The sequence below is a fragment of the Mirounga angustirostris genome, unplaced genomic scaffold (genome assembly GCF_029215605.1).
Source record: "Mirounga angustirostris isolate CCGP_5_RB_7025 unplaced genomic scaffold, mMirAng1.0.hap1 SCAF_3, whole genome shotgun sequence".
Lineage (NCBI taxonomy): Eukaryota > Metazoa > Chordata > Mammalia > Carnivora > Phocidae > Mirounga > Mirounga angustirostris.
The window spans coordinates 188,077,928-188,089,877 of record NW_026991711.1 but is presented as its reverse complement, the minus strand read 5'-3'; the positions used below and the strand labels follow the sequence as shown (position 1 = coordinate 188,089,877).

Here is an 11,950-nt window from a genome sequence, read left to right as displayed (position 1 = left end):
CAGGCCAGTCCGGCACGCTGGAACGGGCAGGCCTGGGAGCACTGGTGCCCTGTGGGGTCCCCTGCTGGGGACATGGGAAGCAGAGGGGGTGGGGAGGGCAAGACCAAGAGAGCAGAGACTCCAGAAACAGTAGCCTTGGTCCCAGAAGCCCCAAGTTCCCTGTGGGGGTACAGTGGTGAGCCAAGCAGAAGTGGGTCCTGCCTCAGGGGCTGCGGATGTGGGAGGGAGGTCCCACATTCAAAGAGCAAGTTGTATGGGAAGAAGGTGGTGGGTGAATACGTTCAGAGACACCCATCCCCGCGCCCACCCCCTACCTAGCCGGTCCCCTCCACCAGTCCATATAGCAGGGGCCTGAGGCCTGCACTCTGTCTGAGGACTAGGGCTGCAGGGCAGGGCCAGCAGGCACCCTCCCTCCCTCCCTCTGGTCCCCAGAGGGGAGGGGGTCTTGCATTACTCCTTAGTCCTTTTCTCTTCCTGGCCAGGGGCTTCCGGAGCAGTGGGGGCTGAGGCCAGCCGAGGTTTGGGGGAGGGGTGCAGTCTCGGCCCTGAGGCCCCCTTCCTCAGTAGCCTCCGAAGCTCTTCCTCCACCAGGGTGAAGGCTGCCTGGCCAACCAAAACCCCAACGCCCTCGCGGGAGGGCTGGGTAAGGGCAGGGGCTAAGGGAGCGGGCAGGAAGCCCATTTACTGAAGGTTGCTCTGTGCCAGGCGCTGGGTAGGAGCGCACAGGCGCTATTTCATCACACCCCATGGCCTTGCTGGGAGTCAGCCCTGGGCGGTGCTCCAGTCCTGTGGGCTCGCCTGGGACAATCCACGCGCCTCCTCAGCTCCCGCTTGAGCCCTTTTCGGGCGGGCCTGGTAGGCGGCCCCGAGTGGGGGCATCGGATCAGAGGGGAACCCCTTCCCGGGAGTAGCAGGCGCCCTCACTCTGCCCGGGACGCAGTTGTACCTGGAATCCCCGAGCCCCGAGCCCGCGCAAGCCCCTCGGGAGCGAGTCCCGCAGCCGCCGTCCCCGCCCCCGAGCTGCCACCGAGCTGCCAGGTAGCCGGGATGAAGGGTGGAAGAAGGAGGGGGCGCGGGGGGCGGGCGGAGGAGGGTGGAGCCGCCGGCGCGCCCCCTCCCTCGGGGCCGGCGGGCGGCGCGGCGCGGCGGCAGAGAAGGCGGCGGGCGCACGGAGAGAGCTCCCGCCTGCCCGGCTCCGCTCCAGCTCTGGCTCCGGCCCGGGCTCGACCCGCTCAGTTCGCTCGGCCCGGGCGCGCACCTGCCGGGTAAGTGGCATCCGAGTCCGCTGCGGCCGCGGCCACCATCGCAGCCACATCCGCCGCCGCCGCCGCCGCTGCGCCGAGCCTCCGGGCTTTGTCTGCGTCCTCGCAGCTCCGGCTCCGGCTGCGGCTGCGACTCCCGGGCTCAGCTCTCGGGCTCCGCGAACTGCGCGGCGAGGCGCGTGAAGCATTGGGCGCACGGGGCCAGCTCGCTCCGCGCCGGGGGTGAAACTTCGCTCAAGTTTGGGTTCCGGGGAAAACCTGTTGAAGCCGGGAGCGGCCCACGGCGGGGACGGAGGGGTGGGGGGGTACGGAACCGGTTCCAGGTTCTTAGGGCCGTCGGGGGTTTCTCCCTGATTCCGGGCCGGTTGGAGCGCGCCTCTTGGGAAAGGGGCTGGTGGGCATTCTGGCCACTGAATAGAAGACGGGGCAGGGAGGGGCTCTACGGACATCCTCGAGGACAAAGTTTGGTTCTTTAGCCGCTTTCCTGAGCGTCTAATTCCAATGCGGCTTCTGGGTCGGCGTAGACTCGCCCTTGACCGCACCTCCTTTCTCCAGCCTCTGTCTTCCCCCTCCCCCACCTGGCCGTGGCTGTAGCAGGTCGCAGATGAGAAAGGCAATGGGAGGAGAAACAGTCTTTCACTGAGGGCCTACTATGTGCCAGGCCCCGTGCACGGTGCTCCCCTACTTTATATCAGGGCCCTCCCAAGTCTGCGGCAGGCATCTGTGTGCAGGGAGAGAGGAGGCCGCTGTGCGTGCGGGAGCTGGCGGCCACTCTGAGCCTTCCCCTGGCCTCATTCTCAGAGTGGCTGAGGGAGGCCAGGCCCTGGGCCCGCTCGCTGCTGGAGTCACGGTGTGGCCTGCAGCCTCTGGACCTAGGCCTGCGCCCCTCCTCGTCGTGCTGGTGGGCCCCATCGGGCCCCTGTGCCTCTCTGAACCCGCGTCTACCCTTCCCGCAGCTGCGGCCCGGGAGCCATGCGGAAGCCCGCCAGGAGGCCGGCGGCCCGGCGCCTCCTGTAGCTGAGATCGCCCAGGGCTGCGCGGCGGTGCCCGTGGCAGCATGGAGACCCCATATTCGATGACGGCGCACTACGACGAGTTCCAGGAGGTCAAATACGTGAGCCGGTGCGGCACGGGAGGTGCGCGCGGGGCCTCGCTGCCCCCCGGCTTCCCGCTGGGCGCGGGGCGCAGCGCCACCGGGGCCCGGGCGGGGCTGCCGCGCTGGAACCGGCGCGAGGTGTGCCTGCTGTCGGGGCTGGTGTTCGCCGCCGGCCTCTGCGCCATCCTGGCCGCCATGCTGGCGCTCAAGTACTTGGGCCCGGGCGCCGCGGGCGGTGGCGCCTGCTCCGAGGGCTGCCCGGAGCGCAAGGCCTTCGCGCGCGCCGCCCGCTTCCTGGCAGCCAACCTGGACGCCAGCATAGACCCGTGCCAGGACTTCTACTCCTTCGCGTGCGGTGGCTGGCTGCGGCGCCACGCCATCCCCGACGACAGGCTCACCTACGGCACCATCGCGGCCATCGGCGAGCAGAACGAGGAGCGCCTGCGGCGCCTGCTGGCGCGGCCCGGGGGTGGGCCGGGCGGTGCGGCCCAGCGCAAGGTGCGCGCCTTCTTCCGCTCGTGCCTCGACATGCGCGAGATCGAGCGGCTCGGCCCGCGGCCCATGCTCGAAGTCATCGAGGACTGCGGGGGCTGGGACCTGGGCGGCGCCGCCGAGCGCCCCGGGGCCGCGGCGCTCTGGGACCTCAACCGGCTGCTGTACAAGGCCCAGGGCGTGTACAGCGCCGCCGCGCTCTTCTCGCTCACCGTCAGCCTGGACGACAGGAACTCCTCGCGCTACGTCATCCGCGTGAGTGCGTCCCCCTCCCCAGTTACCCGCCGGGGGCCCGGGGGTGGGGGTGGGGCGTCATGGCCCCGCACGCGCGGTCCCCGCGCAAGGCGACCGGTGCAGAAGGGGACGGGAAGGGGGGAGGGGAGCGCGCACCAGCATAGCGCGGGAGGAGGGCGCAAGTAATTTCCCTCGAGTAATTGCGGTGTTTAGTGGAGCCGCGGGAGCCGCAATTTCCCAGTCCTGTGGCAGGCTGTGAGCGCACGGAACGAGGGGTGTGCCAGTGGGCTGGGGCGGGCCAGAAGGCCAGGGGCCCCAACTCTCGGGGTGGGCCCCGCGAGTGCCCTTTATAGGTGGGGAAGGTGAAGGCTTATAGGAGGAAAGATAGGGGCATGGGCTCCCGCCTCCCGCCGGATCGCCAGGCTAGGCTGGTGAGGGGTGGGGGTTTCTACCAGCTTCTCTGGAGGGAGGGAGGGGTAGGGTCTTCCTGCTTCTGGGGCTTGTGACTGTGGATATCTGGCCCGTCCTCTGGTCAGTTTGCAGGAACCTGGCACGCTGACCTCTAATCTCTGACCTCTGACCCCATCCGTCTCCCCAGATTGACCAGGATGGGCTCACTCTGCCGGAGAGGACCCTGTACTTAGCTCAGGATGAGGAGAGTGAGAAGGTGCGGGGTCGTAGCGTGGGATATCGGGGAAGGCCTGCGGCTCCAGGAGGGATGGACTAGGGCCTGACACTGACCCCCACCCTTGAAATGTCCCCTCTCGGTGCAGATCCTGGCAGCATACCGGGTGTTCATGGAGCGCCTGCTCAGCCTGTTGGGAGTCGATGCTGTGGAGCAGAAGGCGCAGGAGATCCTGCAGCTCGAGCAGCGGCTGGCCAATGTGAGCGGGGGGCGGCCGCGGACTGAGGGGAGGGGACCGCCAGGCAGGGCTGGTCCTCCTCACTCACCTCTACCTCCAGATCACAGTGTCGGAGTACGATGACCTCCGGCGAGATGTCAGCTCCATGTACAACAAGGTGACGCTGGGGCAGCTGCAGAAGATCACCCCCCATGTGAGTGCAGCCCACCGTGACCGCGGCAGGGGGCACCGATCCTGGGGCTCCAGGGCCATCCCTTCCCCAGGGCCGTAGATGGGTTCCGGTGTCCTCCTGTGCCTCTCCCAGACTCCTTCCCTGTCCTCTGTGGTCCCTGCCACGCCCAGCCATACTGGCCCCCTCCCCATGACAGCTGCAGTGGAAGTGGCTGCTGGACCAGATCTTCCAGGAGGACTTCTCGGAGGATGAGGAGGTGGTGCTGTTGGCCACAGACTACATGCAGCAGGTGTCCCAGCTCATCCGCTCCACACCCCGCAGGTACCACTGCCAGCCACCCAGCCCCGCCCACCTGCCCCTCCGGGCCCCTCCCCTGCACCCCACGCCCCCTGCTTGGTGAGCTTTGAATTCCCATTTTCACTCCTGTCCTGTAGCCACCCTGGGGAGGCAGGTGAAGAGCACTGGAACAGGAGTCCAGATCCCCAGACTCCGACGTGGCTCTCGCCTACTCCCTGGGACCCTGGGCAGGGCTTGTGCGCTGCCTGAGCTGCAGCTTGCTCATCCGGGGATAGTGAGGCTGAGTGAGTCCAGACTTCAGAAAGGGAAGGTGTGGTTGTAGCTCTGCTGCCCCATGGTCGCCGAGGGGAGAGCCTCCCTGGTCTCTGGCCTCCTTGGGGAGGAGCAGAGGCCTCTCAAGGCCAGGCCTGAGGCAGACAGTCTCCTTGGGCGCCCCACAGCAAGTTAGCATCTGGCCCTCGGTGGGGCCGGGGGAGGGAGGCGGGCGGAGGTGTGTCCTGCTGTGTGGGGGCCCAGCCCTTTTCCCTGCTGGGGTTCCGGCCACTCCAGGTTCCGCCCCCACGGATCCGGAATGACCCTCAGTCCCGTGTGGGTGTGGGTCTAACCCCAGGCTGGGGGGTCTGGAGGGGGGTGGAGTGGTACCCTTGGCTGGCACTGGCACGGGAGCCCGTCTGGACACGCAGCTGTCTCGCCTGGTGCTCAGGATCCTGCACAACTACCTGGTGTGGCGTGTGGTGGTGGTCCTGAGTGAGCACCTGTCACCGCCATTCCGAGAGGCGCTGCACGAGCTGGCCCGTGAGATGGAGGGCAGTGACAAGCCACAGGAGCTGGCCCGTGTCTGCTTGGGCCAGGCCAGCCGCCACTTTGGCATGGCGCTTGGAGCTCTCTTTGTACATGAGCACTTCTCTGCCGCCAGCAAGGCCAAGGTCAGGCTGCCCTGGGCTTGGGGGTTGGGTGCGGGTGCTGGGCTGGGCATCGAGTCCTCCCATGGCCTCTGTCTGAGCATGGGGAGCCCCACACATCCCCTTGCAGGCAGGGGCTTAGCCCTCTCTGGGGCTCCGGACTACTTCTCACCAGGCCACCTCCCCCAGGAAGCCTACCTGGTCTACCAGCCACAGGAGGGTTTCCCCCTCAGGCTCCTGCCCAGCTTTCTCTGCCATGCTCAGTAGGCGTGGCCTTGGGAATATGTGATCGTTGCGGGGGTCGTTTGCTTCCAGATCGTGAGCTTTTTGTTGGGGGTGCAGGACCTGGATTCCCACCTCCGAGGTCTCCCCTCGGTGCTCAGCACCAAACCTTAGGCCGAGGAACTGGTACTGAATTAGTGGTACCCCTCATGCCAGGTGCGGGGGGGGCACAGGGCCAAGGCCTCCGGGGTTGACCCCTGATCCCCGACCCCTGGCCCTGCAGGTACAGCAGCTCGTGGAAGACATCAAGTACATCTTGGGCCGGCGCCTGGAGGAGTTAGACTGGATGGATGCTGAGACCAAGGCAGCTGCTCGGGCCAAGGTGAAGTGGACCCTGTCCCCATTCGTAGGTTCCACAAACACTTATTGAGTGCCAACTGTGTGCCAGGCTGGGGTAACAGAAGAGGCAAGATGCCCCTTGTGGGGTTCACATCACCTGCTCTGGCCTCCCCTGTCCTTGAGCCCCACCTCTGGGCTGGCCCTAGAGCTTTCTCCCTTGGGGGGTGGGGGGTTCTTTCCCGAGGCCCTGGCCCACTCTGGCCACTGTCTCGCCCGCAGCTCCAGTACATGATGGTGATGGTGGGCTACCCGGACTTCCTGCTCAAACCCGAGGCTGTGGACAAGGAGTACGAGGTGCGTCATCCCCTGGCCCTACCCTGCCTGACCGGCTGGGCTTCGGTCCCTTGGTCAAGACCCCCAGGGAGGCCCACCCTCACCGAAGAGGAGCAGCCACGGCCCTCAGCTGTTGGCCCCTGGGAGGACATGGGGCGTGCACAACACCAGTCTGGCCAGACCCCTCGCCTGCCGTTGAGCACTGCCCATCCCCCGTGCAGTTTGAGGTCCATGAGAAGACCTATTTCAAGAACATCTTGAACAGCATCCGCTTCAGCATCCAGCTCTCAGTCAAGAAGATCCGGCAGGAGGTGGACAAGTCCACGTGGGTGCCTGGCCCAGAGCTGGGGGAGTCGGGGAGGGAGGTGCTGTGGGGAGAGGCTCCTTACCAAGGCCAGGAGGCTGCTGGGTCAGACCACCTCACAGCCATGCTGGTGCAGGTGGTGGGGGGGACACTGCGGGGGGGGGCAGGTACTCAGCCTGGGGGAGGCGCAGGACATGGCTACAGACTGGGCCACTCCTTAAGGAGGAGCCGGCTGGGAGGTGGGGGGGCCTCCCTAGCTGACCCCCACCTCCCTCCACAGGTGGCTGCTCCCACCGCAGGCCCTGAATGCCTACTATCTACCCAACAAGAACCAGATGGGTAAGGGGGCGTGTCCCGCAAGGGGCGGGGTGGAGCTGGGGCAGGTCTCCTGCTGACCCCGCCCTCTCTGTAGTGTTCCCTGCAGGCATTCTGCAGCCCACGCTCTATGACCCTGACTTTCCACAGTGAGTACCCAACCTGGCATGAGCCAGAGCCAGCTCTGCAGTCTTGTCTGCCGGGTGCATGAAAGCAGCTCAGAGTGTCCTGACCCGGGCTGGGCCCAGCAGTCATGGCAGCTACAGTTCCTGGGCCCCCATCGTCTTCAGCCTTGGTTATTTAGAAAAATGTGTAGGTTTGGTCCTTTCTTTTTCTTTCTTTCTTTCTTTCTTTCTTTCTTTCTTTCTTTCTTTCTTTCTTTCTTTCTTTCTTTCTTTCTTTCTTTCTTTCTTTCTTTCTTTTCTTTCTTTCTTTTTCTCTTTCTTTCTTTCTTTCTTTTTCTTTCTTTCTTCCTTTCTTTCTTCTTTCTTTCTTCCTTCCTTCCTTCCTTCCTTTCTTCCTTCCTTCCTTCCTTCCTTCCTTCCTTCTTTTTCTTTTCTTTCTTTCTTTCCCTTCCTTCCTTTTCTTTTCTTTCTTTCTTTCTTTCTTTCTTTCTTTCTTTCTTCCTTCCTTCCTTCCTTCCTTCCTTCCTTCCTTCCTTCCTTCCTTCCTTTCTTTTCTTTTCTTTTCTTTCTCTTTCTTTCTTTCTTTCTTTCTTTCTTTCTTTCTTTCTTTCTTTCTTTCTTTCTTTCTTTCTTTCTTTCTTTCTTTATTATGTTTTCTTTTCTTTTCTTTCTTTCTTATGTCCTGAGTTCCCTCTTACCTGGTTTGAGGCTCCTTTAGGTGTTTCAAAAGTGGAGTGACCCTAGTGATGAGGAAACAGGCCAAATCCCACATAGGGTGCCTCAGTTTCCCTCATGTCTTCCTCCAACCCGCTCTCTTCCCTCATCCCAGCGCTGTTAGATGTGATTTCCTAAAAAGCAGCTGCAAAGGTATCATTGGTTCCTTTTACATATTGGAGGACCCTGAGGCATGAGTGCCCCAGGACCATGAGGACTCCAGTATGGCCTCCCTGGGCCACTTTGGCCTGACAGGGGCCTTCCCGGGGCCTGGGCAGCAGCGTGCAGCGCCCAGAGGGCGGGTGAGGCTGGGGCCTGACGCTGCTGCTGTGGGCCCAGGTCTCTGAACTACGGGGGCATCGGCACCATCATTGGACATGAGCTGACCCACGGCTATGACGACTGGGGTGAGGCCCGTGGGTGGCCGCAGGGGGTGTTGGGGAGGGGAAGGACAGGCGGTAGGGAGCACGGTGGTGATGGGCTGATGAGACCCCACAGCCCTTCTGTTCCCGTGGGCCAGTGGGCGGGTGGCGGAGGGGGCCTTGGGGCTGAGAGTCGGTCCCAGCCTCTCTGCCCACGGCCCGCAGGGGGCCAGTATGACCGCTCGGGAAACCTGCTGCATTGGTGGACAGAGGCCTCGTACAGCCGCTTCTTGCGCAAGGCGGAGTGCATCGTCCACCTGTACGACAATTTCACGGTCTACAACCAGCGGGTAAGACCCCCTGCTGCCCCCGAGGCCCGGCTGGGCGCAGACGAGGAGCGTGCACACCCACGTGCACACACATGTGCCCCGGTCCCTGTGCACGGGCCCGGGGTCTGCATGCACACTCATTTGGGCGCATGAACAAGTTCACACGGACTCATGGGACATGGGGCGCAAAGGGGTCAGAGCCCCATCTAAACCCTCTGGGAAAGGGAAAGAGAAGGCAGGGCCGGGGCCCAGGGCGGCAAGGCCTGAGGAAGGCCAGTGGGCCGCAGACAGACCCTGGACTCTTCCCTTCTCGGCAGGTGAACGGGAAGCACACGCTTGGTGAGAACATCGCGGACATGGGTGGACTCAAGCTGGCCTATTATGTGAGCTGCCCCTGCCTGGCCCTCCCTTCCTGTGGGGGGAGGGCAGGGGCTGGTGAGGACTCAGCCAGGGACATAGGCACCCCTGCCTCCCCACCACATGGAGCTGTGGCCTGTGACTGGCACCGCGTCCCCTGGAAAAGGAGGGACTCTCAGGCTGCCTTCAGGGAGAGCACAGAGGGCTGCCTGGAGGGGGCGAGGGCTGTCTGGGGTCAGCCCTCCCAGGAAGGAGCACGGCTCAGGGAAGGTGGAAGGCCGGCATGGTGGGCGCTATGCAGAACAGGGGCCAGCGAGGGGCTGACTGGGTGGAGGGTGAGTCAGACTCCACAGTGGGGGCACCGCAGCTCCGCACTGTCACCCCCAGGCCTATCAGAAGTGGGTGCGGGAGCACGGCCCAGAGCACCCGCTGCACCGGCTCAAGTACACGCACAACCAGCTCTTCTTCATTGCCTTTGCCCAGGTGGGCCGGGTGGGGGCCGGGTGGGGGCCCGGTGGGGGCCGGGTGGGGGCCGGGTGGGGGCCGGGAGGGGGCCGGGTGGGGGCCCGGTGGGGGCCGGGAGGGGGCCGGGAGGGGGCCGGGTGGGGGCCGGTGGGGGCCGGGTGGGGGCCGGGAGGGGGCCGGGTGGGGGCCGGGAGGGGGCCGGGTGGGGGCCGGGTGGGGGCCCGGTGGGGGCCGGGTGGGAGGTGGGCAGGGCCGGGGACGTAGCTTTCAGCCTGTCTCTCACCAGCCAGCCCTCAGAGGCGATGGCCTGGTGGGTTTGGGGAAGGGATTAAGGCCTGGTGGGCTGGGGGCAGGGTTGGCAGGGGTTGCTCAGTGGACTCCTTGGCTTCATCTTCCCCTCCCCCCCCCCCCCCGCGGGGCCCAGAACTGGTGCATCAAGCGGCGGTCACAGTCCATCTACCTGCAGGTGCTGACCGACAAGCACGCACCCGAGCATTACAGGTGTGCCTGCCCGCCTGCCCGTGCCTCACCCCCTCCCTGTGTCTGGGCTGGGGGCAGGCAGCAAGGGGGAGGGGCCGCTGGGGGGTCGCAGCCGCCAGGACCTCCTCTAGGTGGGTCTCTCCTCCTGCCCCAGGGTGCTGGGCAGTGTGTCCCAGTTCGAGGAGTTCGGCCGGGCCTTCCACTGCCCCAGGGACTCGCCCATGAACCCTGCCCACAAGTGCTCCGTGTGGTGAGCCTGGCCGTCCGCCCGCATGAATTGTCCCCCTGCCGGCTGCCGGGGCACGCATGCACCCGGCGCGGGTCTGCTCGGGGCGCCACCCGCCTCCTCGGCCCCTGCGGGACCTGGCCCTCCTGCCGTCCCTCACTTCAGGAGGGGCCCGGAGCAGGCATGAGGTTGGGCTCCAGGAGGGCCTGGGGCAGAGACGCCGGGGTCCCCAGCTCTGGCTCTAGGGAGCCAGACCCCCCCCCCCCCCCGCCGGCCAGACCGGATTGTACAGGCCCCACCCGCACTGTGTTCTTGCTGCTGAGTCTGGTCAATAAAGTGCTGTACTATCACTTTGGCTTCTTCAGGGTCCCCAGAGCAGGTGGGGCTGCAGGGGCCCCTTTGTGGGGAGGCTCGGGCCCTGCACACAACGGGGACCCTGGACAAGACCTTGTCCCTTCCTGTCCCACCTCCCTGGCTCTTCTGTCTTTCCCCCCAACCTCCCGTTCCTCTCCCCGTAGACCTGCCTAGGCTCCTGTCTAGTTCTGGGGGTACCCCCAGACCAGGCTCGTGGGTGCCAGGACACCGAGCCAGTGGTCTGTACTCCCGCGCGATCCTGGGACTCGCTTCCCCCGCGGGAGCTTCTGCACTATCCCTTAGCCCGTCACAAGCCCGGGCCTTGGCCTCAGCATGTCCGAGAGAGGGGAGCCAGGAGTTGGGGGGCCAGTCCATGCAACACTGAGTCATCCTCCAGTCTGAAGAGGAGGCTCCAGGGATGAGAGAGAAAGGAGCGTCAGGGGCGGGTGGTGAGGCTCCAGGCATGGCCCGTGGCGGGCGGGAAGAGGAAGGGCTGCCCCATCGTGAACAGGAGGGTGGGGGTGCAGGGAGGACATCTGTGGAGCAGCCCCACTGGTTACCCGAGGTGTCCACAGAGAGGGGGGAACCAGTGGGCCTCCTGCCTTTCCTCCTCGGGTCTGTTTCTCTTACTTCAGGGACAGCCTACAGTCCCCCCGCCCTGCCCGGTGTGGCCCATCCCCATCTCCCACTGCGGTGGCGCATCTTTTGCCAGCCCAGCTCCTGTCAGGCTCAGGGAACGTCTGTCCCCGTCTCAGCCTGGAGTGACACTTAAAAAGCTCCTGTATCTGAGCCTCGGGCACGCCAACCTTGGGCAGTGAGAGACAGAAAGCACACGCACGCCGCCGCGGATGGGGCCAGAGTAGAGGCAGGGAATCTTGTGGCCCCGGGGTGGGGGCTCTACAGAGAAGAGGCAGGACCCTAGAAGGACCCCATGGGAACAGGCGAGTTCCCCAAGGGCCAGGGGCTCTTCTTCAGGAGACGGGAGGCCGCGCTAACCAGGGCAGAGCTGCCCCGCAAGGGTGGAGGTGGGGCCCACAGGGACTGGGAGCCTGGTAGAGGTGCTGTGTCTACGGACTACCTTGGTTTCCCCTCAAAGCCCCTTTCCCTCTGGGCTGGGCACGGGTGTACTGGATCCGCCAGCCGCTGCCGTCCTACAACGTGCCCCTGGCAGCTGGAGCAGGAGGATAGTTCTCTCCTTGCCGCCCACCCGGGTGGGGCCTGGTGTCTGGGACCATCAAAACCCCACGCCACACCCCAGCCATCCGACGGGGGATCCTGGCGGGAATCGGAATCCCCGGGCCCAGCCCTTTCGCCCCCAGTGCCCCAGGGGCTCTCCCAGTTTCCCCGCTGCACCCAAGACCCATCCCTCCTGTCTTCGGTCCAGCTCAGGGGAGGCCTGGGGTGGGCGGGGCCTGGGGATGCGCCACCAGCAGGCCCACCAGGGTCACTTCCGCTCTACCTCAGGAAGGGGTGTGGAAGCCCCGCGCTCCTGGGGCTGGGTCCCTCCTCCTTCCCTCTGTGCCCAGCTGAGGGGGCCAGAGGGGCTTGGGCTTGGCGGGATGGGCCCCTGGGAGAGGGTGAGTCTCCTGGCCTGGAGGCTGGTTCAGGGGGAAGCCAGAGAGCCTGTGGGACTTGGCCACCGGCCGGGAGCCTGCTGCCCACGGTGCGTTCCAGCCAGGGGGCCCCCAACATGCCGGCAGGATGGTG

General features: G+C 65.3%; 1 protein-coding gene across 3 annotated transcripts; it reads left to right on the top strand.

Annotated features, from left to right (window-relative positions):
• Positions 1-788: 788 nt before the first annotated feature.
• On the top strand, positions 789-10,199 carry ECEL1 (endothelin converting enzyme like 1). Of its 3 annotated transcripts, none has more exons than XM_064587251.1 (18): positions 789-1,038; positions 2,219-3,105; positions 3,683-3,751; positions 3,858-3,968; positions 4,048-4,140; positions 4,316-4,440; positions 5,120-5,342; positions 5,824-5,922; positions 6,159-6,233; positions 6,434-6,537; positions 6,797-6,855; positions 6,929-6,980; positions 8,010-8,077; positions 8,258-8,382; positions 8,679-8,744; positions 9,106-9,201; positions 9,650-9,684; positions 9,818-10,199. In XM_064587251.1, exons 2-18 carry the CDS (start codon positions 2,320-2,322, stop codon positions 9,915-9,917), a joined length of 2,286 nt encoding a protein of 761 aa, XP_064443321.1. In that variant the 5' UTR covers positions 789-1,038; positions 2,219-2,319; the 3' UTR covers positions 9,918-10,199. The 3 variants fall into 3 exon arrangements, with proteins under 3 accessions (XP_064443321.1, XP_064443319.1, XP_064443320.1); XM_064587249.1 differs by having other exon boundaries at positions 9,608-9,684; XM_064587250.1 differs by lacking the exon at positions 789-1,038 and adding an exon at positions 1,130-1,265 and having other exon boundaries at positions 9,608-9,684.
• Positions 10,200-11,950: the final 1,751 nt, after the last annotated feature.